The sequence below is a fragment of the Podarcis cretensis genome (genome assembly GCF_951804945.1).
Source record: "Podarcis cretensis genome assembly, chromosome: 7".
In the NCBI taxonomy this organism is placed as follows: domain Eukaryota; kingdom Metazoa; phylum Chordata; class Lepidosauria; order Squamata; family Lacertidae; genus Podarcis; species Podarcis cretensis.
In genome coordinates, this window is record NC_137176.1 from 66,711,172 (window position 1) to 66,736,995 (window position 25,824).

The window sequence follows — 25,824 nt, forward strand, 5'->3', positions numbered from 1 at the left end:
GGACTTCCGGGCCCTAAACGCAGTGTCCGAACCCGTGACTTTCCCTATGCCCAGAATTGATGACATTCTGACCCGGGTGAGAAAAGGGAAGATTTTTACCAAGCTGGACCTGAGGGGGGCGTATAACCTGATACGTATGAGAAAGGGAGATGAGTGGAAAACCACTATGTTCACCCCCTTGGGGGCCTTTGAGTACTGCGTTATGCCTTTCGGCCTCCAGGGGGGATCGGCAGTATTTCAATCATTCATGAATCACGTCCTAGGACCATTGCTTTACAAGAACTGCGCTGCGTTCTTAGATGATGTACTGGTGTACTCAGAGGATGAAGAGCAGCATGTGCGAGATGTACGAGAGGTACTGAGCAAACTGCAAGAAAACCAGCTGTGGGTGAAACTGGAGAAGTGTCAGTTTCACACCAGGGAGGTGGAATTCCTAGGGTACCGGTTGTCAGACAAGGGGCTGGCCATGGATCCTAGCAAGGTGCAAGCGGTACTGGAATGGAGGCCACCGAAAACTAAGAAAGATGTGCAAAGGTTTTTGGGGTTCGGAAACTTCTATCGGAAGTTCATCAAGAACTTTGCCCACTTAACAGCCCCCATCACGGATTGTCTCAGCAGTAAGAAGAAATTTGTCTGGACGGAAGAAGCGCAGCGAGCATTCGAAAGTTTAAAGAGGGCGTTTGCTTCGGAAGAACAACTCTTACACGTGGATCTGCAGCAGCCGATGAGGGTGGAAACCGACGCGTCTGACAGAGCGGTGGGCGCCGTACTCCTGCAGCCGGGACAGGATACGTCAGAATGGAGACCGTGTGCCTTCTTCTCGAGGAAATTGAACAAATCCGAGAGGAACTATACCGTGTACGACAGAGAATTACTCGCCATCCATGAAGCGTTCAAGAGATGGAGACACCTGTTGATTGGGGCGCAACACAAGGTTCAAGTGCGGACAGACCACAAAAATCTAGAATACTGGAGGACAGCCCGAGTATTGAACCAGAGACAAGTAAGATGGGCGCAAGAGTTCTCCAAGTTCAATTTTGAAATTCGCTACGTGTCAGGGGCAGAGAATGTCAGAGCGGACGCTCTCTCCAGAAAACCTGAGTACTTAGAGGGGGAAGGAGGGGCGGAAGAAAGACATATCATCTCGGAGGACCACTGGGTTTGTGGGGCGGCATTGGTGGGGCAAAGAGAACTGGTAGAGGGTATTGAGAACGATGAATATGCCCAAGAAAAGCTTAGGGAACTCAGGGAGACAGGTGAGAACACAGGGGGTTTTGAGGAAAAGAACGGAAAACTATATTACAAAGGGGCACTCTACATACCAGATGGGGAACTAAGAGGGCGGGTGCTCAAACAGTTGCATGACAGCCCCACGGCGGGGCACTTCGGACAGCACAAGACCATGTGGTTGGTTACCAGGGAGTTTTGGTGGCCCAAGGTGAGGGAAGACGTGCGGGAGTATGTCAGGGGATGCGACAGGTGCCAAAGAGCAAAGGGAGAGAGGTTGGCGCCAGCAGGGTTATTAGAACCCTTACCCACCCCAGAAAGGCCATGGGAGATGGTATCCATAGATTTTATGACCGATCTACCGAGATCCAAAGGGAAAACCGCGGTCATGGTGGTAGTAGATCTACTAACTAAGATGTGCCACTTTATAGCTTGTTCACATGCAGTCACAGCGGAAGAAACCGCAAGGTTGTTTGTGAAGCATATTTTCAGGTTGCATGGCGCCCCCTTGAGGGTTTTGAGCGACAGAGGGAAACAATTTACTTCCAGGTTCTGGAGGAAACTAATGAGCTTGTTGCATGTGGAGGTAAGTTTTTCCACCGCCAGGCACCTAGAAACAAATGGGCAAGCAGAAAGGGCAAACGGGGTTTTGCAACAATATCTGAGGTGTTATGTAAAGGACAGAGAAACTGATTGGGTAGATAAGTTACCTCTGGCAGAATTTGCCTACAACAACGCGGAAAACGTGTCCACAGGGATGAGTCCCTTTCTGGCCAATTATGGGTGTCACCCTCGAGCCTTCCCAGCAGAAGGAGGGGAGCACTGGAGTGTACCAGCAGCGGAACGCTTTGTGGAAGAAATGGAAGCGATCCACCGGCAGCTCCAACTCAACTTGGAGAAAGCCAAAGAAGCATATAAGAAACAAGCAGACAGAAATAGGAGGGAAGGTGAAACCATAAGGGTGGGAAACCGGGTGTGGCTATCCACCCAAGGACTGCCGTTTAAGGGAGGGTGTAAGAAATTGAGACCCAAACGGTTGGGACCCTTTGAGGTCATACAACAGGTGAACCCAGTAGCCTTCAAACTTAGATTGCCCAGTCACATGAAATTGCACCCCGTATTTCACAGATCATTACTGTCACCGTACCGAGAGGGACGGGAGTGGGGGGAAAGTGAGAGGGGGGTCACCCAAACACCTGTCATTGAAGAGAGAGAACGCAACATGGAAGTGGCAGGAATAATTGATTCCAGGTGGAAGGGGAATCGGGTGGAATACTTGGTAGAATGGGGGGGGGGAGGAAGAGTCAGAAAACACATGGGTACCGGCGGAAGAAGTCCACGACGAGGTTCTGATAGAAACGTTCCATCAGCGTTTCCCAAGAAAACCGCATCCGATGGAGCGATTTAGGAGGGAATACTTCGGTACCACTGATGAGGAAGGGGTGTTTGAAGGGTTCCCAGAGTCAGGGAGTGAGGAGGTGGCATACTCCGACGAAGAAGAGGAAGACGGGGAAGGAAATGGGAGGCAGTGGCTAGAAGTGTTTGAATCATCTGAGGACGAGGAGAGTTCCTTCCGAGGCTTTCCAGCCCCACCGCCTGTAGAAGGGGAGGCGGGAGGGGATAGAGGGGGGCCTGGAGGGGAGGTGGATGTCAGGGAACTGCCATCGGAAGAACAGGTGGTGGGAGGGCTCCAGGAGGATAGAAGAGATTCAGCAGCCGAAGAGGGAACCAGTAGGGGGGGAGCAGGAGCTTCCAGGGACAGGAAGTCGGAGGGGAGGCTCTGGGACACTTCCAGCGAGAACAGTGAGGAGGTATCAAGGCTCCCTTTAGCGACCCCCACCCCTCGCCGGAAGCTGTCACGCAGGGAATCTAGGAGACGCGTTTCCGTCAAGCAGCTTTTATGCTGGAAACGTTTCCGCAAGCGCCCACTGTCGGATTCTACCAGTGACTAACGGAGCCATGTCCAAGGGCTCCGCTCAAGGCAGAGCTTTGCTAGGTTAAGCAAACTCTGAGGGACCAATCCTTTTACGCACAAGTAGCTCATTGTCCCATCACACTAGCCTATTGTACAAAGGCAAAATATACATTTGTTGCTGTGGCCCCTTGCTCTGGCCCAGCCCATGACTGGCACATGGCACTTGGAAAATGGACCAGAAAGAAATGTGGTCCTTGGACTGAAAAGGTTCCTCACCCCTACTCTTTCTGATGCTCATATGGCTCATGCCTCTCAATCTACTCGTATGTCTTGCCTGTACAAAAGGTTTCATTGAATTTAGAACCAATTCAGAGAGCCACATTGTTAAAGTGATCACATGGTAGTACATTTATGGGTCCAGCTGTGGCAGAACTACTTGAGGATTGGTCAGAATGTGGGGGAATTCAGTCACTGATATGGATGAATAAGTGACAGCTTACCTGTACTGAATTTAAATTTATTAGCCATTAGCCATCCTCATTCCTGCTTCATTGGGGTTGTACGTGAACATCTGAAATGGTGCAATTCTCAAAGGAATGCCATATTTGTTTAGTGCATGCTTAGACTGGATCTGGAGAGACTTTTTCCTAACACAATTTCTCATCCATTTTAATCCCCCTACACCAGTGCCCTAAACTTTATTTTAAGAAACATAGAAATCCATCCCTCAATTGGTTTCATAAGCACTGTAGGAGGAATAATAATTGCAAGACTAATTTGTTGTTTGTATTTGAACTGATGGATGATGTAACACTGATGCGTGTTTTCTTTTTGTATTCCCTGAAGAGAACAGAGCTCTGTTACCTGACACTATAAATAGACAGAGGTATATATTAGCTTAGATAGCTTTTTAAAAAACGGATTAGACAAATTCATGGAAGATAAATCCACCAAAGGCTATTTACTCATGACCGCTATGTAGACCTTCCATTTGGATGAAAGGGATCATGTAGACCCATATTAATCTGTTTTCAGGCCTGGTTATATTATGGAAACAGCTTTCATAGCTCAGTGGGGCAGACACGGAAATTTAATCCCATTGCTTTCCCTGGACCTCTTAGCAGCATTTGAGACCTCCTATGCTTTTGCATAAATAGGGATGCAGGTGGCGCTGTGGGTTAAAGCCTCAGCGCCTAGGGCTTGCCGATCGAAAGGTCGGCGGTTCGAATCCCTGCGGCGGGGTGCGCTCCCGCTGCTCGGTCCCAGCGCCTGCCAACCTAGCAGTTCGAAAGCACCTCCGGGTGCAAGTAGATAAATAGGGACCGCTTACCGGCGGGAAGGTAAACGGCGTTTCCGTGTGCGGCTCTGGCTCGCCAGAGCAGCGATGTCACGCTGGCCATGTGACCCGGAAGTGTCTCCGGACAGCGCTGGCCCCTGGCCTCTTAAGTGAAATGGGCGCACAACCCCAGAGTCTGTCAAGACTGGCCCGTACGGGCAGGGGTACCTTTACCTTTACCTTTATGCTTTTGCATGGCCTGGTCTTTGTAGCACCAGTTTGTTTCTGGATGAGGGTTTATTGGAATAGAGTGGGGGATTTTCCACTGCTGTGGTTGAATAATTGGATAAATTTGCTCAGGGGATGGGGGAATAAGATAAAAGGAAGATGGAAGGTCAAATGAAAGTAGAGAGGGAAAGTAGCAAGCAAAGATTCCTAGCAGTGGAAGGAAACATATGAGGAATCTAGTGAGTCCATTGCTGGATTAGAGAGCTTGGAAATATGATAAGTCTCTATTAGGTTCTAATGGCTGGTCCTTAGAGTCGGAGAAGGAAAACCAAGGAGCTCAGACAGTATGGCTAGCTCTTAATAGCCTGGATGGTGTTGAGAAGGTCTCACCACTGGCCATGGAACTACGAAGAATGGATGAAGAAGAACTGCTAGGCAGCTCAGTGTTCTGAAATAGCTTTGAATACACATTGGAAGGACTCATTTCATGATTTCCATCCTATTTGGCAAAGGGAGACGTCTCTTTTGCTTATATGGTTGCACATCTTTCAAAAGATTCATATCCTTTGCCTTGGCATCACTTATCAATCTGCGATTACAGGTTTATTAATTAATTACAAATTAATAGCTCAAATTTCTCCAAGGATCTAGCCAGATGTTCTGGCTTGAGGACAGAGATTTTATAGCGTCCCACGCTTCCCAAGTTTTATTCTACTTATATCACTACCACCGTCTCGAAGACTTTGGCCACAAGTGCCAGGTAGAGAAGTTGCTTTTAATTCTTGGTTTCCCATGAGGCTGACGATTTATGTAGTTTTTACTAACTCATTTGCCTCACATAAAAATGGCCCTTAAACTTGAACTGTGGAGTTATAATTAAACAGAAGAACAAGAGGAATCATTGCTCTTAAAACAAAGCTAGCTTGCAAAGGATTAGAGCCATGGGCTGTGGGACAAAGCCCATGTATTACCTAAGGTAGTTCTAAATTTTGTACTTGGCTTGTGGGTTTCTCAGAAAGCCAAGAAACTTAAGACTTCATGAGCTGGCAAAAAACCTAAAAATTGGCAGTCTTTCTTAGGCTGCTGGTGTACATGATTGAAACTTGTACTTAAAAACCAGAAAGACGGATCATGTGTCTCAATGAGTCTTCCATCCAGCAACTTCTGAAACTCCAGAAGGCTAAAGATATCAGTTAAATTTGAAAGATGCAGAGGAACATTCTTGGTAGATGCAAGCACTCCTGTTAAATATGCTGGCTTCTTTGTCCCATGGTACATCACCCAGAATGCTTACATTTCTCTGAAATTGGTTATATTTATATGCTTAACAGCATAATCCTATGCATGCCTACCAAGAGTGAATTACCCCCAGGTGAGTTCAGTTGGACTTTCTCGTAGGTAAATGTGTGTATAGGATTGCAGCCTAAGTGTGTTCTTCAACCCAGTTTGAACCACTGAAAAGGATTGTTCTCATGTTGCCATCCTTTGGACCTCCATGGAGGGGGCTCAATAAGAAGGTCAAGATGATGATTGCTGGCTCCACATCGGTTTATGTGGGAAGAAGTGGTCCCTGAAGTATTGAGGTCCTGAACAGCATAAGGCTTTATAGATCAAAGCCAGTACTTTGAACTGTGCCTGGAAACTAATTTGTAGCTAGTACCTTCATGCCAGAATTTGTTTTGTACGTTCGGACCATCCTGCACTGGTCAGCAATCTGGCTGCTGAATTCTGCACCAGTTACAAAATGGACGTTTGGGTCAGTAATTTTGTGGCCAGATACCAAAACTGCTAAAGTTATCTTCCCTTTTCTTTGTGCACGCTTATTTATTATAAGCACTCCCATTTCATTCATTCATTTAATTTATAACCTGTCTTTCCTTCAAGGATTTCTAAGTGCTATATATGATCCCTCCCCTCTACATTTGACCCTCATAACAACAGCCCTGTAAAGTAGATTAGGCTGAGACATAGTGGCTAATTTGGCTTAATGGTCATTCATTGAGTTCTTTGGGGCTGAGAGGGGATTCAAACCTGGGTCTCCTCAGCTCTCATTCAGCACTTGAACTGCCATGCCACACTGGCCCTCATCTACACAAGGGGTGGACTCTTATTTAAAGCAGCCCTTCCACTCCTGTCAGCATTCATCTTTAAGAACAACAGTGTTCTTATTGTTAAATAAAAAAAGTTGTTTATTTAAAAAGGTAAAATAAATCAGCTTGGCTTTGAATAGGATTTCCTGCTTTAAGTACGATATACAATATACAATATCTTTATTGTCATTGTCCCATGCAGAACAATGAAATTGAAAATACGAATTCTCACACACAGAGTAAAAACACACGCAGGTAAGAAGGCTAACTATGTAGTCCTTCAAGCTTAGCAACGATCGTGCCTGGTGTTATGGGATCGTTGGACGGAGCCAAGAATAAAAATTCTTCCTGTGACTGTACACAGTGCTCTCTGACTACATTCTTGCCTAGACTTTGCAGGTGCTTTACATAAGGCTTCATTCACCTGAAACATCCTGAGGCTGCCAACTATGATGCTATTATATAACTCTGATAGGTTCACATTTGGAATATTATATCCCATTTGGTGACCCATTTCTGGTTCCATTGAAAAGAGGTGGGAGACGTATAATAAATATAAATCAATTCTCAACAAGGACTCTTAGACAAAACTACTTGAGAGAATGGACAGTGGTGCTAATGAGACAAAGAGGCAATAACTGAGGATTAATCTTTTCATACTTCATTCAGTGCTCAAATGCCTTGACTTTTGCAGTGAGTTTGGAGGGCTATAATTCATATATTAAAAAAAAATACATTTACTGGTAAAAGTAATCACTTTGATCATGCATCTTTATCTCACAGTTTAGACCATGGCAGGTTTTGTAGCTAGACACCAAAGAACACCGAAACTTAGCTTTAGGTACAGAAAGTTTACATTTGCCATATTATGTAATTTGTCCACTCATGCATTCTAAATCTGGCAAAATGATTAACTTGACTTTGGTCTTCACACTGAAGAATAGTTAGCACCTTAACAGAACTCTGCTCTTCCACTCAGAGCTCATGTTACAGCTCAGGGTTCATTATTACTCTAAAGCACTATGGACATTAATGATAAAATGTATGATCCAGCCAAAGTAATGCATTTTAAAGTCCCATTTATTTCAAGACAAGCGCATCTCACCAATGGAAACCAATGGGATTTCAAAGTTTTTAGCTTTGACTGGATTGTGACCTTAATGTGTAGGCTGTTACTTCTTGTTAATGATTTACTTGTTTTCCCTCATGTTGTATTGACTTTAGGAAAGATTGTGGCAAGAAAATTATCTTACGTTCCTCTTGATCCTATTTAAAAGTCAGGTGTGAATAAGACCTGTGTTTTTGAGATTTGTAGATCTGTCCAGCAGGAACAATCTGTAAACTCTCTATGGGATAAACAGCAGCTAACTGATAGCACACATGAATTGCATGCAGAAGGTCCCAGGCTCCTGCTTTGCCATTTCTAGATTTGTTTGTTGGTTTAAAAAAGAACCAGGTAGCTAGTGATGTGAAATATCTGAGACTTCCAGATTCTGCAGCTGGAATAGACTGAGTAGTTAACTAAATTTTAAATGCAGGACACCCATTTAAAAGGACTGTATCTTCCTATTTGAACCTGCCTAGGTTTTGAGATCTTCAGGGACGGACCTTCTCTCAGTCTCACCACTCTTAAGGAAATGTTTGGCAAGGAGGACCTGTGAGATTACCTCCTTGGTGGCTACCCCCAAGTTCTGGAACTTACTCCCATGGGAGACTAGGGAAAGCCCCTCTGCTTTCCTTTCACCAGCAGGCAAAAGCTTTTTTTGTTTGGACAGGTCTTTGGCCACTAATTGGCAGTTGTGATGATGAAGGATTCAAACCAGAGACTTCCTCATAGTACAGTGGCTAAGATGGAATTCCCATAGGGAAGGGACTGTGGCTCAGCGGTAGAGAGTCTGCTTTGTGTGCAGAGGGTTGCTGGTTCAATCTCTGGCATCTCCATCTATAAAAGGATCAGGTTGAAGAAGATGGGAAAGTCCTCCGTTGCAGAGCTGATGCTTGGTAGATTAGAAAGCACACACACAGCTTTATTGTGGTCCATAGACCAAAAGGACATGGTACAATAGTATATCTCAGTTATTCAGGTGTAAGATTGGCCTTGCTAGCCAACAGAGGAGCTTTAGCTTGTACATACTGAATTTTGCTACAGCCAGTATCAAGCTTATTCTCAAGGAGAGCCTTGATATGAAAAGAGTCAGCCATTCATAGAATCATAGAATCATAGAGTTGGAAGAGACCACAAGGGCCATCGAGTCCAACCCCCTGCCAAGCAGGAAACACCATCAGAGCACTCCTGACATATGGTTGTCAAGCCTCTGCTTAAAGACCTCCAAAGAAGGAGACTCCACCACACTCCTTGGCAGCAAATTCCAAGGGTGCTCTGCTAATATTGAATTGATTAGGTGCTGTCTAACCTGTTTATACAGACTAAAGATAAAGGGACCCCTGACTATTAGGTCCAGTCGTGACCAACTCTGGGGTTGCAGCACTCATCTTGCTTTATTGGCCGAGGGAGCCGGTGTACAGCTTCCAGGTCATGTGGCTAGCATGACTAAGCCGCTTCTGGCGAACCAGAGCAGCACACGGAAACGCCATTTACCTTCCTGCCGGAGAGGTACCTATTTATCTACTTGCACTTGATGTGCTTTCGAACTGCTAGGTTGGCAGGAGCTGGGACTGAGCAATGGGAGCTCACCCCGTCGCAGGGATTCGAACCGGCGACCTTCCGATCGGCAAGCCCTAGGCTCTGTGGTTTAACCCACAGCGCCACCCGCGTCCCTTTATACAGACTACAGTATAACAAAATGTGCTTCATAGATTCAACATCCTGGGAACATGGGCATAGCCTGTCTTGGTATGATTAGAAATCAGTGGGCCAAGAGGGCAAGTAGCCTGGCTCAGCATAGGGCAGCTTCCTGTGTTCTTATGTATCTTGCTACCCCACCTCTAAAAATGGTCAAAAGAATGAGATTCTGATTACAGATTGATATTAAGAACATAAGAAGAGCCTGAGGGATCAGGCTAATGGCCCACCTACTCCAGCATTCTGTTGTCGCAGTGGCCAACTGGATACCTGCGAGAAGGCCACAAGCAGGACCTGAGCACAACAGCATTCTTTCTGCTCATGATTTCCAGAAACTGGTATTCAGAGGCATAATTAGAATGTTGTCATCATGGCTAATAGCCACTGATAGCTCCATGAACCTTTCTAATCCCTTTTTAAAGTCCTTCAGAACGTAACCTGATTTGTTTCATAATTTCCATCTACCTCTTCTACAGGGCTTGCCTTTGCTGTTCTCTCTTCAGTGCATCCTGTGTTTGGCTTATACGGATCTCTCTTCCCTGTTATTATTTATGCCATATTTGGAATGGGACGCCATGTTGCCACAGGTAAGTGCTTCTGGATCCTTGAGGACCAGTTCCAAGAACTCAACAGGTCTGTTGGCTGACTCTCTCTTAATGCTGCCTTTGAGGTTAGTGTTTTGTATAGCTTGCAATGTACAATGAATAAAAATTAAACAAGCTGTTTTTGCATGGAAGGTCAGAATGCAGAATTAGCTTCCATTCGGCTTCTCTGAAAAATCAAAGAGTCCCCGAGGGTCAATGCACAAAGCTCTGCAACTTTTCAGACTCCATTCATTTGTAGGAACCCCATGTAAGTTCCGTGGAAGTAAATGGAATTTGGGTAACAGCAGCGCTTGATGGGTTGTGCTCTCTGTGACACTCAAATTCGGCAGTAGTTTTGTGGACTTCAGTAGTTGGACTATTCTGAACTCTTGCAGCTTGGAGAAGATAGAAATCACCCTCCAGAAATGAATTTGGTATTTTTTTGGTGCATTTCTTTTACAACTACATTTTTTTCCTGTGTAATAAAACTATTTGGGGTTGGGGGAAGCATGATGAAGATCAATCTGGAACTGTATCTGCATCATTAATATTGCGCCAACACTATCTCGATAAGGACTCTCCACTTCGAGACCTGGCTGGTGCCTGCTAAAGGTCTGTGTCTTTCAGAAGGCCTTTGGATGCTAAGGTTTGGCCTTTGGCCTTTGAATGGATGGTGTAGTTTTAGTTAACTGTGTTGTATTGTATTGTTTTGTTAGTTTTGTTTTATTGTTTCATTGCTATAATCTTCCCTGGGGTCTTTTGATGAAGTGCAGGCTCTTAAGTTTCAAAAATAAACAAAATAAATACATTATACCATTATATATAATGCTCTATAAAATTTGCTCTAAGATGAAACTTTCACCTGGGAGAGCTCAGACAAAGACAGTTTATTTGCTTATTTCCAGAAACAAAAAACAAGAGCTGCACAATGTTCGCTTGCTTTGAAACCAGAAGAGATTGTTGTTATCGTTTGGCTGACTCATATCCAGATAATCTCTCCCCCCTCCCCCCGTGTGTGTCCCCTGCCTGGCTCTCTCTCTCACACACATACACATAAAGGTCTTTTTTATGTATGGATGTAAACATATAAATCCATATTATGTACAACAGAAGAATAGTTAAGCAAGAAAGGGCAATCCTGCATCAGACATTTTGCCATTCTTCTAGGCAGCTGCACTGTATCATCCAAATCATTCATCCCTTACAAAGGGCACTGGAGCCCAACTCTCATACTAAGCAATTCCTGGCCGGGTTTTAGTCAGGATGGCGTCAGTGCGCATTCTACTGCCTCACCTCAAGCACTTGATTCACTCCATCTACCTTGACACCAAATGTTCTTTTCAATTGTGAGAGTGCTTTAAAAATAACAAGAGCTTACAGACAACAGCATCAATGTCTGTTAGTCAGGATAGCTATATTTCCTCCAGTATCTAAGGCTAAATGCTTTGAATGTGCAGGAAAACATCGACTCAAAGAGAGGAGAGCAGACTCCTGTGCTTACTGATGAATTTTTTTTTTTTAAAAATTGCTCTATTGTTATTATTTAATTAGATGGTGAGCAAAATTTAAAATCTTCACTCTGTAAACACCAGAGTCTGCTTTCCTCTTTGACAGTACGTGTAGAATACAAGTTTGGGGGGGGGATCATGATCATGCTCCAGAGTGCCAGCTCCAGGGGGCTGAGTCCTTCTGGGGGTCCCTACATTTTGGGGGTAAGGCTGGGCCCCCACCCCACAAATCACGGAGGCAAAGTGTGGAGCCGACCATGGCACAACTCCAGCAGCTGGCTCCTTCCCCTCCTCCTCCTCCTCCTGCTGCAGAGGTGATTGCTTCTAGAAAGTCCAGCTCCCATCATCCCTGACTATTGGCTATTCTGGCTAGGGCTGATGGGAATCTGGGAACCCACCAGTTGCCCAGCCCGGTCTTAGGTAATTTTCAAGCTCATATGGGCATCTCAGTGATGCTTACTCAGAACCAAAGAAGGGGTCCGTCTAATATATTAATTTGAGAACTGATCTCTCAAAATAAGAAGCAGGGTTTTTACAGAGAACATCTGGTCCCGGTTGCAGAAAACAATGGAGCTGGGTACGGGGGTCATGGCCTCCCTTTAGATAATACGGGTTGGAAAGGATGGAGGAAAGGAAAGAGCTATGGGAGCCTTTCAGATATAGGGGAGGGGAAATTCTGAATTGCGTGGAACCACACACAAAGCTATCCCCTCGGGGTTTGAAAAGCCCAAGTATATGCACATTCCCTTTGGTTGTTATTATGCTTTCTAAGGAGCAATCATTGTCTTTTGAGTAATTGCGTGGTTTTTTGGAAATGGTCTTTGTGCCAAAATGTGCATTCAGTGCTACATTTAACAGCTCTGTAGCAGCCATGTGGTCTGCTGGGAAAGCAGCATTCTGTCCAAAGTACATAGAATTTGCATCAGGACGTATGCAAAGCCTATTGTCAAAGGCCCCTTGCAACTTACTGGCAAGTTGGATTTGCATCTTGTGGCAAGTTCCTTGGAAGCGATCATAACTCTTGAGTCAGCAAAGTAGACATTACGTAGTTACTTCATTTAAAGTGTAGTAATTGCCCAACAGGGACAAGCTGGACTATTGGTTTCTTCAAGCAAAGCATTTAGGACATCTGGTAATTTGAATAAATGTTGGATGCAGTTTGATATATTTAAAGGGTTTGGGATATCTGAGCAGCGTAATTGATGCACATTCTGTGCTATTCATGTTGCTTTTAGATGAAACAAGATTTCCAGAATGAAGGCGTAGAGTGTTTGGTTAGAAAATTTTAATCAGTGGAGAAATTTGGCGTTCATTTTTTTAAAAAAACGCTTTGTAGTTATTGTAAAGTATCTTCTTTCTGTGATCAGTATTTGTAATCTTTTATAGATCTGGGTGAATTTATAGTTTTGAAACGATTCTATAATGCCTCCAATAATAATATTAATACCCCCCACATATTTCTTATAACATTTACCTTAAAGAGAAGTATAAATGTTAAAGTACACCTTAGGATCCAAGACATACAATTTATATTTCCCCTAACTGTACAAGTTACTCCTTTGCTGCAGATCTCTCCATTGGGTTGGTGACTATCACAACATCCATTAACAACATTTCATATATATTTCACTCAAGCATTTATGTAAGGATCCCATGTACATTTAGCAGGATGACTCACATATATACACACAAAGCAGGAGTTGAATAAACAGCCTTTGTTTATCATTTCAGTAACACACAAATGTAACTTTGATTGCTGCCGCAGGCGCATGATGTTTGTGGTTGGTGTGGGAAGGGCCGAAGGAATGGACACAGAAGCCTGGTATTGGGTCAAATTAGGCCACAGCTTTATTGATTACAGGAAAGTGTATGTTTGGCTAAGGCATTGGGCATGTATCCAGCATCAGGCAGCTCACATGCTGCCTGATAAGAACTCAGTGGGGTCGACCCTGTGCTGGGGAGTCATCCCCCCAACATGGATCGAGTGCCACAACCCTGCACAGCCCGCCATTGGGAGAGGTGTATTGGACCATCAGTCCCTATGTGGACTCCTGGACAATCTCATCCCTCCTGCACCCCTTTAACAGGGTATCCGCACCACTCAGTATCCAGCCCAAATCCTTATCCACCAAAGTTGTGACAGTTGCTATGAGGTAGGTGAAAACTGGCAAGCCAGCTTGCAGGAGAAAATTCCTTCCTGGCCCTGAATATAGCAAGGTCCATACTCTAACTTGCCCGCTCCCCCACTAGGCGGACCCCCAACAGACTGGATGGGTGGAAAATCCCACTGCGGTCAGCAAAGAGGGTGGCCTGTGCTTGGCAGCCCTCTTAAATACACCAGGATCAGGCAGGGCACAGCCCCCATGCCTCTGCCCCAATTGGCCTTGCGGGTAAGACTCACCTCAACTGGAAGATCCAGCATGACCAGAGGTGGGTGGCAGCAGGTAGCAGTCCCCCTCCCCTGACTAAACAGGAAGATGGTGGCCTCCCAGGACCAGCCGCTGTGCCCCAGATGAGCGAATAATAGAGAAATACATTTTCCTGGTAAGAGGTGATGCCTAAAATTGGTGTGTGCAGAAAACAACACATGGAGAACAGACATGTAGTTGGACTATCTGAATACAGAGCCAGCAAGGCAGCTTTCAGCACATTTTAAGCACAATCATGTGGACACAACACTCATAGGTTTGGATCCCAGCTAAGTTGTTCACAATTTAATCCCACTGAAAATCAATAATACTTAAGTTCGTCACATGGGCATAGCCACAATTTTTGCTAGGGGGGCAGGTGTGTGTGTGTGGGGGGGGGGGGCAGAACTGCCATGGTTGTTCAGTTAAGTATTTCTATTGTTTTACTTGATCTAGGGTGGGCAGCTGCCCCCACCCCCCTTGGCTACGTCCATAATTCGTCATGACTAACTTGACTCATTGGTTTCTGCTTGAAATATGACTTAGTCTGCACCCAGTCAATAGATTTCAATAGCACTTTCTTCGTTTTAAGCACAATGCAAAACAAACTGGAACTCTACCGAACAGAAACTGAACTGTCTCTTCTTTTGCAGGAACCTTTGCTTTGACCTCCTTGATATCAGCTAATGCTGTCGAGCGTCTTGTTCCTCCCATGAGCAGCAACTTCACAGCAAACAATAACTCCACGGTCTTGGGATTATCTGAGTTTGAGATGCAGAGGATTGGAGTTGCTGCAGCAGTTTCATTATTAGGAGGACTCATTCAAGTAGGTATCCCTTAATAGCCAATACATATAGAAAATCAGATTAGCAGTAAACCATAATGCATCCAGAGCCCCTAGAAGAAGCAAAACTGGATTGTGATGGAGCCATAGCATGGAGTCCTCCCATGTGCTCTGGAGTTTGATGTGGCCTAAGTAGCATGGAAGACACCTCACTGCTGTAGTGTTGATGCCACAAAAGCAAGATCAGAGGGAGCTGCCAGTTGTACACGATCTTTAAAAATGAAATATACATTTCATAACATGCTGAGGTTTATGTAAAACATGATCAGTATTTCAGCTAAGCTGCTGCTTACTGAATATAAGGGAAAATGTTCCCTTTTATCCACCAGGGTTCCTATCTGCTCCATGAAATAAAATTCTGCCAAATCAAGATGGGAGTCTGCTGAAAAATGAGTGGCTTACTATGTGTTTAGGCCTACTTTCATGGGCCTGTGGGTGGGCCAAATCACATGCTAATTGACACGCAAATGTTATAGTCACGACTACAGTTCCCACCATCTCGGATCATTGGCCATGCTGGCTGGGACTGATGGGAGTTGGAGTCCAGCAACTTCTGGAGGACCACGGGCTCCCCATCCTACATGATGAATCCTTACAAAGAAGCCATTTGGGAGACAATGGCGTACATGGCATAATAACATTGGAACTAGTCTTCAAGTGACCATTTCCCAGCATCCCTTCTCTTGCATCTCCCAGCATCTAGTCATATGGCAAGCAATTCCACTGCGACTGTTTTCAGCTTGCAAATGAAGTTGATCTGGGCCAGAGAAGAAGCTGGAGTTTCATGTAGCACAGGCAATTGTTTCCTTATCCTTAAGAAAGCTGCTGGCAGGTTTGGTGCAAAGTTACATGACATCGCTTGCTCTGGCTTCAACATACCCGTCTAAGTTTACCTGCCGCTTTTCAGGTTAAACCAAGAAAGCAGGTTCCACCACTCTTTTAAATCTGATTATTAATGCACTTTAAGCAGAGTCCCAGGTATGTTCATGTTGGCACTCTCAGTTTACATAGCACAGCTGATATGCCCAACAGGCTGCATGCAAACAGAGAGCATGCCCTGGAACACCAGCGGCAACTAATTTTTAAAAGGGGCAAACTGAAGGTCCAGTGGCAATGGATAGATGGAACCACCCTGTTCTGCTTTGCAGAATTTTGGCAGAGGGCAGACTGTATTTTATTAATTTATCAATTGGAAACATTTGTCTCCTGCTTTTTCAGCTTGTAAGATCTTCAGAAAGACTTACAGTCTGTAATAGCCATGGGGACTTGTGACGCTTTAAAGTGTAACACATTTATTAAGGTGTAAGCTTTTGTGGACTTCATAAGATACAAGACATTACTCTCACTGGGCAGCTATACATGTATTTGTAATAAGGGATAATAAAGAAAGGCCAAAAGATTGGAGGCTGGTAGTGCAATACAGAAGAAAAGAACCTGAGGTAGCTGGAATTGGAGCAAACCTCATGCTACTGTAATACAAGTGAAAAGTAATAATAAGGAAAGATAAAATGTGATATCTTATTTTTTTCCCTATTATGCATGTACTCTTTATAATGTATTTGTTTATGAGACGTACCTTTAACTGTTCAAAATTTATAAGGAGCCCATAGATGGAATGATTGTATATGGTATTTTGTGCATAGGAATTACGTAAAACGATTTTTTAAAAAAGAAGTGGAGCGAACTGTAAACAAAATTCTTTACTGAGATCACATTTCAGTTAATGACTGCTTCTGTATTAGTGGGTAGATATCTAAGTGCTGCATGCAATTCCATATAATAATCATCATCATCATAATTTGCTTTTTTTGTCTGTGGAAACATCCAAATTGAGGTGTTTGGTTTTTTTAAATCAGTATTTCTTTTGTTGTTTCAGTGCCCAGTGGATACACTTATTTTGATTTATATTTTTAAATGATACCTGGCAAAACTCCCAAAGACAGATTTCCTTCTTGCCATTTGGAATATGGCTGCTACTCGTAAAATAACCTCTCTAGCTTTTGCTTTGGCCAAAGCTTATGTGTGCTTTGTCAAGTGCTATCTTTTGGAGCATGTGCCAAACCAGTGTTCATTGTCACTGTAGACTGTTGTTGTTATGGCTAATAGCTGAATCCACAAAACTGAAATTGAACTGAAATATGGCCTATACTGAGAATCAGCTATTAACTAGAGTATTCAGAATTCCTTACCATCAGTCAGTTATTGCACTTAGGTACATTGCTGTAAATGTACCCTTATTATATGATGCTTATGTTACTGCATGCTTTGGGGCATTTCTGTGGTGAGGTACATGCCTTAGTTTTCTTGTCATTGTGGAAAGTGGATATTGGTGTACCCCAGACATTTAAGACCATAGTGTAGCCTCCTCTAACTCGGTGCCCCCCCCGAAATGTTGGCCTACTATTAAAAACTATTAAAAACATATTAAAACAAATCACAGTCACTAGAAATATATATTTCAGGTGTCCAAGACCAGGGTGATGATACGCATATGACAAAAGCTGTATAAAGAAGGTGCCAAGCACAGCTGGAAGTTTCACAACTGAAGGGCTGCCACAGAGAGTGCCCTTTCCTGGGCCACTACCCTCTGAATTTCTGAGGACAGTGGAACTACCAACATGGCTCCAGCTGCTGCCCTTAACACTCAAAGAGCATCTGTAGGGAAGAATGCGGGCTTTCAGTTATTTGAGACCTAAGTCCCAATTGCACATGTGTCTGTTTTGTTACATGTACACAGGAGAGAGTTCGTGATTCAGGGCATTTGCACGTGTGACAAAATAGAGTCATGGGCATGCATCCCATGGCTGATGAACTGCGTGTTGGATTCTTGCAATTGATGTTGTATTATGTGGTTGTCAGGACCCATGGCATATACATTTGCCCCTGAGTTATGTTACAATCATGTAACTTTTTTAAAAAAATACTTTTCTATGCTAACTTTTGTAAACAGTCATATGCTTGACAGATCTTGTTATTAGTTGCCAATGGACACTATCAGAAAGAAAACATCTTTTGTTCTCATTTAGCATGGCAACAAAAGCTAATCAGGCTATTCTATTGTAATCACTATTTATCTAATGGAGAGGTAAGGAATGCTTTTGAACCAACACACAATAGCTACTGAACTGTGGAAAATCTTGTGTCTTTCCTCTTCAAAGCTTTGTTTTATTCAGTTTTTCAACAGAGGCAGGATTTCACTTTTTAATATTTTTTGTCATATTTTCTCCCCCTTCCCCCCCACCTCTTTTTTCTCCACCAGCTCCAGGCAAGTCACATTAAATCACAGCAAATCAAATGAAGGTGACACCCTGACCCTAACCTTCCCCTACCCAGCAGAACGTTCCATTATGAATTGGCTATATCAGGCATAGGCAAACTCGGCCCACCAGATGGTCAGGGATGATGGGAGTTGTAGTCCCAAAACATTTGGAGGGCCGAATTTGCCTATGCCTGGGCTATATCTTTAGCATGTTTAGTTTTGTGTGATTTGTACCTTAAGTTGCTAGTGCACTCCATGCTTCAATTCCTTGTGTTGTCTTCATTAGTTAGTGCTCCACTTTAGGCTTCTTTCCACAAAAGATAGTAAATAGGTAAATAACCTTTTCTATGTTTAATTGCTAGCCTCCAACTCTGGACATTGTTCTGCCTTTCCACTACTTTGCTTTTTCCTTTAAGACCTCCACCCCCCAAAAAATAATGAATTTGCCTACCAGTTCTTGTTTGTTTGTTTGTTTGTTTGTTTTAATCTGGCATTGGAAAACTTCCTTTCCAAGGGCCAAACTGTTTGGAATGCAGGAGATCAATGAAACCCTTGCAAAGTTCTTGTCTGACTTGCTTGGCAAAACATACAGGTATCATAAATGTCCCTAGTTTGGGCAAATGGCACAAGAAAACACCCACCCACCCACTAGTACCACATTCCTGCTCCACTTCCAGAGAGATGGCCATGCTAGCCTGATGCAGCAAAATCAGACAAGTGTCTTGTGACTCCTTAAAGACTATGAAACATTATTATGGTATAAACATTAACTAGTAAAATTGATTCCTTCCAACTAATCCAATTGCATTCCTTTAAATATATTTAAAGGAACTTGCTGCTGGAAAGAGAGTTCTCATAATACAGACTGATGCAGTTCTGTGCATCATTTAACACAGCCAAAATCGTCTCCACCCAGATAACAGTAATGTCCAAGATGTGACTTCTGTCTTATCTCCTGACCCTCATTAAGTAGTGTCAATTTAAGAACATATCTCAGGCCATTCAAAGACCAATGTTATTGAACAGGCTTGTCAAAGTGAGTGACGCCCTAGTAGAATATAGCATATTTTCGAATAATTAGCCCTGCCCTTTCCTTTTCAGGATGGCTCTTGGCCAGATACTCATCTTAACAAATCATTTCTATTTCACACTGCTGATGTTGGAAGGACATTGTGCGTTTCCCATGTCCATTTGTCCTTGGACTTGTTCCTTTTTATTTCACAATCTTTCCCTTTTTGTGGCTGTAGCCGTGCTAAAGTGGTTTCACCTTTGGCTACATATTGCTGTGAGATGCCTGGAGTTCAACAGAGTTAACCATGCTTAATTCCAAGGGGCTTTGGCAACTATTGTGTTGGATTGTGGCCAGTGGCTCCACTGATGAATATAATTATACTTTTGTGCGCACCCATTTATCATGTTATGGGATGTATCCCTCATTGCACTCTCCTTCGATATGTTTGTCTCTATACTATCCTGGATAGGCTGTGGTCTTGCCGATTGCCCCACATATTCAGGGAAGCCATCGTGTGGAAGGTTGCTGCCTACCATTGCTACAATGGTATGTTAAAGTCTGTATATAACTGTATCTAGTTATATGCATCTCCTTGATAAATATGGCATGCTTGTAAAGACAGAGGACTGTCACCTTCGGATCTGAAAATGCAGAGTGAAATGTGCATGTCTTTATGTCCCTGTGCCTTCTCGGTCAAAGAGGGTCTGTTTGTATACACATTTCATCCTGCATTTTGAGATCTACCTGCACTGTTCTCTCATTTGGAATATTCCTTCCACTATTAGCTGCAGTATTTGGGGGAGGGGATGGTTTCCAGTGTAGAAACTGTTTCTTGTGTAAACCGCTTCCATAGCTCCCCCATAGAGAATTACATGAGCCCACATGTCGGTCTCTGGAAGAAATGTATGGGTTGCCTTTTTACGTGTTACACACACAAAAATGAAAGCATTAATCCATGTATTTGAAGCATTCAAATCAGCCCTAGTTTAAATGTTTAAACTTTGATTATTTTTACAGCGATGAAAGTTATGGGCTGGGACTTGTAGTCAGTACAGGACACTGAAAACAGACCCAAGTTTTGTTCCAGTCACTAGAATAGTAAAACTGTAACTAAAATAAGTAAAAGTAGGTCAGGAGCAACAGTTTGTTGACGGTGCTGAGTGACTTGGGATACAAAATGTTATCTAGATTGCAACGCAACAAGTAATTAACTGCAGAGCAAATTTAAGAACACAGATAGAAATGTTTTTTAAAAGTCTTTGTCACAGTTAAAGAAAAGCAAAATAATGCACGTTCAGCACAGTCAATGTAAGGCAAAAAGCCTGGGCTAGTAAAAGCAAGTTTGTCTTTAATTCAGCATACATTCTCTGAAGCTATTTGCAGCAGGATATGTTGTTCAGGCTAACAGTTCAATAAAATTGAAAATCCAGTTAGCCATTATACTCTAAATAATAGATGTTGGAAGTGTTTATTCTTCAGGATATCCTGGCTGTGATCAGAAAACAGCATCAATGTCCCTACCATAAATTGCATAAATTGCACAAATTGTATCATCCTGGTGATGGTTTCAGTTAGGAATGCCTTTGAGAGTTGGTTTCTTGCCTTGGCCATTGAAGTAAACCAGTGACTGTGGCAAAGATGTTTTTATGATTCAGTGTCACAGTGTTCTTGAACTTCATTGTATTTTTTGGGAGTGCCAGCGGATTCATGTTTGCTCTCTGGTGCTGTCAGTATGTGAAAGGGGCACAGGTGCACCTACTAAGGAAATAGAAAACTGGAGAGGCCCAGTGGGTCAAGTTGAACCATACTAACCAGATGGTGGCTAGAAAATAGGTTCATGGTTTCCATAACAACACTCCACATCTCCTAGGAGGGCTTCTCCAGTTGGAGTTGCCTTTCCCTCAGGAAAAGAGATGGCTGTTTCTTGTTTCTTTGTAGGCATGGTCAAAAAACAAACAAAGGAAAGGGTGGTTTTCATCTGTTTAGCCATTTTTCTTTTCTCCAGCAACACACTTTTATATGAATAGACGTCTTTCGCCCAAAGTTCCACTCAAAAACCTTGAGCTATTGACTTCATACTGCTGAGCCCTTCTGAAAAACCTGAGTTATGCCCTCTGGCTCCATTATGGACCTGGTCTGAGCTCAACCCCCTGTCAAGGTAGCAACTTAACTTTATTTCACAAAGCCGTTTTGGGAACATGGGTGTCAATATCCTGCTTAGTTTCACACCATATGAGGTTGTTCCTTAGCAGTGCCTACAGCCTACTTATGACAAAACAGTAGATGAGACAATAACCATGTTTCATTGCACCTGACTGCTTGTGAGGGTTTTCATTATGGAATACTCCCTGTGGGAACTGGCATGGTTACATACAGAGAACAGGCATATCAGGAATGAGGCTTGGCTAGAACCCATATTCCTGATTTAGTTTTCTTTGTGCAGGGAGTTATATATCTGAAGGAGTATCCAGGACTCTGGAAGTTATTTGAAAGTGTCAACAAACAGATAGATATAGGTGATCCAGTTGACATTGTATGCATTGATTTTCTGAAAAGTTTTACAAAGTTTCTCACCAAAGACACCTGAGAAACATTAGCAGCTTTGGAATAAGAGGAGAGTCACAGATTAAGAAGTGGGCAGGAGACAGTTTGCAATGCACACTTCTTAAACCAACACAAACCAAAACACAGCTAGTCTTTGAATTTTGTGATACAGTTCTCAAACCAAATAATGGGTACAAAACTGCATATAATAGGGGAAACAGAAGACTGCCCTCAGATAGCCGTCAAAGATTTTGGTGTCAGTACAAAGCTGAGGACATAACAACTTTATTTTGCCTGTTTAGTTCTGTCTGCTTACATCTCAAAGGAATAGAAACGTGGTTGAGAGGCATAGCTCCTTCCACTTAAACCTGTGGGGCCTAAAATCCTGGCCATTTGTGACTTTAAATCTGTCAGACACTGTACAGAGAACGGTATGAATGGAATGGTTTTTTAAAAGTAGCTTCAGCCAGACTTTCGTGGCTTAATTCCCACCCCCCCCCCAGCCCTGCAGAGCTTATTGTGCCTATATATTGGAGTAACTGAAAAACAACAACATTTGAGCCAATGCTTCAGAAAAGTCACCGTACTAAATACACATTGGCAGAGCCAGCTGTTATTATAGCTAATCTTAACCCAGAGCCTGGTAAACCAGTGATAGGGGAGAGATAACATATAATGAATGTATGAAAGTGGACATGTGTCGAAAGTTTATTCATGGTATGCAATGCATAATTAAAAAAACAACAACTGTTTGATTAGCTCGTGGTGTTATCTTGTCCCTTTTATGTTAAAAGGGTGGGCATATCTTTTCCTTACATTAGCCTTGGTACCCATATTCACATGTAATCGCTGTTAATATATCTTTGGTTTCTCAGGTAGCAATGTTTGTGCTGCACTTGGGCAGTGCCACCTTCTTGCTCACGGAGCCGGTGATAAGCGCAATGACGACGGGAGCAGCTACGCACGTCGTAACTTCACAAGTCAAGTACCTCTTGGGAATGAAAATGCCGTATATATCGGGACCCCTGGGGTTCTTTTATGTAAGTTAATTCTTGAAAATTGGCTTGGCCGTGTTGCTCACAGTTTGCATTTTCGCTCAAGATGCAGGCTCAGGCCTAGGCACTGTGGTGTCCTGGTGGGGTTTGGGTCTATGTATATCCAACTTGTATATCTAAATCCAATGTATATCTAAATCCAACTCTGGATGCAGGTCGTTCCCATCAAAGGAGCAGCAGGTACACAGTCTGGGGATCCTTATCAAATCTGCTTTGCTATCATAGGCCCCAATGTCGCCTGTGGCACAAAGTGCCTTTCACCCACTGAGACCCTTCCCAGATGCAGAGAGCCTGTCCATGGTTATCCTTGTTCTGATAACCTCCAGGCTAGACTGCTGCAATGCATTTTATGTGGGGCAGCCTTTGAAGACTGCATGTAATGTACCTGCAGAGCTGCCAGAGACATATTTCCAGTGCTTAAGGAGCTCCACTGGTCCCCAGTCCATTTCCAAGCACAATTCAAAGTGCTGGTGCTTAGCTTACCTTTGAAACCTCAATGTGACTTGGGAGTTGAGTACCTAAGGCTACATCTCCCTCCATCAATCCATCCATGCACAGCTACCATCTCTGTATCCTGGCATTTGAGATGAAGCCAGCAGTGATGAGAAAGAGGCCTTCTTTGTTGTTGTGGTGCCTTGTTTGTGGAATACACCCTCCTATCGGACTCATGCCTCGTCCATATACTCATGTATTTTAGTGCTAAGCAAAGATCTTTTTACTTTCACAAGCTTTTAACATCTTCTGACATAGGCTGTGTACACAGTCCCATTGCATCCAGTGTATTCTCGCCACTGGTTTGGGAAGTGGTGTACACATGATGTTAGTCACAGTTCATATCTGTCCTGAATTTATCCTGTTCTTCGTTAGCAAATACCTCATTTTGATGTGTTTTGGTTCGAATCAGCTTCAATCTGAACTGAGAAAATGAGGGACTTGGCTGCATTTAATGATACCCAGTGCTAGAATTGTTTAATGCTGTTTTTTTAAACGGTCTTTTAAAGTTAGTTTTTTATTGCTGTGTCTCAGTCTATAAATAAATGCATGCAATTACCCCATTTTAATCCTCAAAACAATATTGTGGGGTATGTTAGACTGAAATGCAGTTACTTTCCTACAATCTCCCGTAGTCCAACTGCAACTCTGGCTCTGGAAACTCCATTGTCCTTCACTTTTCAGAACCAATCCAGTTGTATCTCCCTCTCTTTCTTGTCCTTTCCCATCTTTACTACCTGTGACTGACTGGGGTGGTGGGGCAAGTATATCATGGTTATTCAGCAATTAATTCCCAACCTCCTTACACAACCTGTAATGTGACTAGTGTGAAGTGCTGTTGTGGTGCACTTGATGTACTTTGACTGGTCCAGGGACAGAGAATCTGGAGAACAAGCTGTTCCCATATTAAACTACCCTCTAGTTATGATTTTCATCTACGGCCCTTCTCTGGGTGCTTCAACTTTTGGAAGTTAGGTGGGTAGCTGCTTGAAAGAGAGCCTTTCTTGTGGTGGCTATCGTATTGTCGAATTTTTCAGGCATCAGCATCGATAGCTTCTAAAAGATAAAACTCTTGTTTATCTAAAAGATAGGTCTGTCCAGTTTGTCTGGGCTTTTGACAGTAAGTTAAATTCTGTGGCCTATGGCAGGGTAAAAACATCTTAGCATAAAAATGTTGAGTTCAATGGCACTTATACCTAAGTAAGAATATACTGTATAGAATTGCAGCCTTAAAATGGTCTTCATTAGTACTCCAAACAGATACATAGAAAGCATGATCTCAAGACCCAGTAATGTTTTACTAATACATTGTTCTCTCTTAATATTATTAATTGCATATTAACTTACTTCAGTGTACTGTAAACCTTTATCACCTGTAAACCATTCCTTCCATATAAATTACAAGGAAATAGGCAATGCCATCTGGTGGTTGATACTGATATTTAAATGCAGCAGCCAAGGGACCCTAGATTGCATGATATGCTAAAAATGATAGGTATGTATTGCCCCACATTCCTTCATCTCTCTAACCCAGACTTGCCTGTATTCTAACATTTCTTGTGAGTGCCATTGGCTCCTAATACTTTCAGCCTCCTTGTTTTATGTCATCTGCTAATTTTCTATATTATAGAAAATCGAGAATCTATAGCAATCGACCCAGGCTCTCTATTTGACAGCAGCTCCTCTCTTCTTTTCCTTCTTCTTCAAACTTATGCTATTTGCTAGAACGGTTGCAGATAGATAGTGATTTTTCCACATTCATCCAATGGTTTTCATATACTTTACATTTGGGGAGTCATTTCCACATTAACGTATCCACCAGGCAACACGGGAATATTATGTGTTGCACGCACGGTTTGCACGCAACACCATCTGAAGCTTCACTTGAACCAAGAATGTGACCAATAGCACACCCAACATTGCAGGAGAAAATGAGTAGTGATGGACAAGCTATAATTTGGAGAAGCAAAGCACCATTCCTGATGTTCTCGCTGAGGAACCTCAACAAGTTTGTCAGAATGCAATTTGCAAACCGCTACATCCTAGTTGATTCTTTTTTAAGTTTGCAAAAAGATTCAAAAACAGTCAATGCACCTTGCATTTCCCCTCCAAACATAACATTTAAAAACCACACTGACATATTACTGAGCATTATATTTGACATCTTTGTTTAAAATGGTGGTTTAATTTTTATTAGAGAAGATCCCTCCCTCTTAAAGGGGCTGTTTAAAAATTAGACAAAAAATCCATGTGCATGTCTCCACACATGGGTTGCTTTGGAGAGGGGCCAATATCACCATGCAATAACTTTGATCATTTGTGTTGCCATGGTAGTAGTTTTATATGAAAAAAAATAGAATTAAGTAATTGTGCGCTGCTCAGCAGGCACAACTGCACTGCAAAAGGCAAATTTGGCAGCCACTTCATTGGTCTGTTTTGTTTTTTTCTTTTAAAATGTTTACCTTTGTAAGTTTAGCCTGTTGCCTAATTCTTCCTTGTTTTATATTCTTTTTCACAACCTCAGCTTACTCAGTTCTCTCTTTTTTTGGCTTCGACACCCAGGGCAGGGGTGAGTGGAG

The 25,824-nt window shown here is 43.0% G+C and overlaps 1 protein-coding gene across 5 annotated transcripts in view; it reads left to right on the forward strand.

The window, feature by feature from the left end:
* Positions 1-25,824, forward strand: part of SLC26A7 (solute carrier family 26 member 7) — an 88,237-nt gene that overhangs the window by 22,670 nt on the left and 39,743 nt on the right. For all 5 annotated transcript variants that reach the window (XM_079983102.1, XM_079983099.1, XM_079983100.1 and 2 more), the window contains 3 exons: positions 10,016-10,126; positions 14,693-14,865; positions 22,574-22,738. In XM_079983102.1, the coding sequence (XP_079839228.1) occupies positions 10,016-10,126; positions 14,693-14,865; positions 22,574-22,738 (449 nt within the window). The remainder of the gene's footprint in view (positions 1-10,015; positions 10,127-14,692; positions 14,866-22,573; positions 22,739-25,824) is intronic.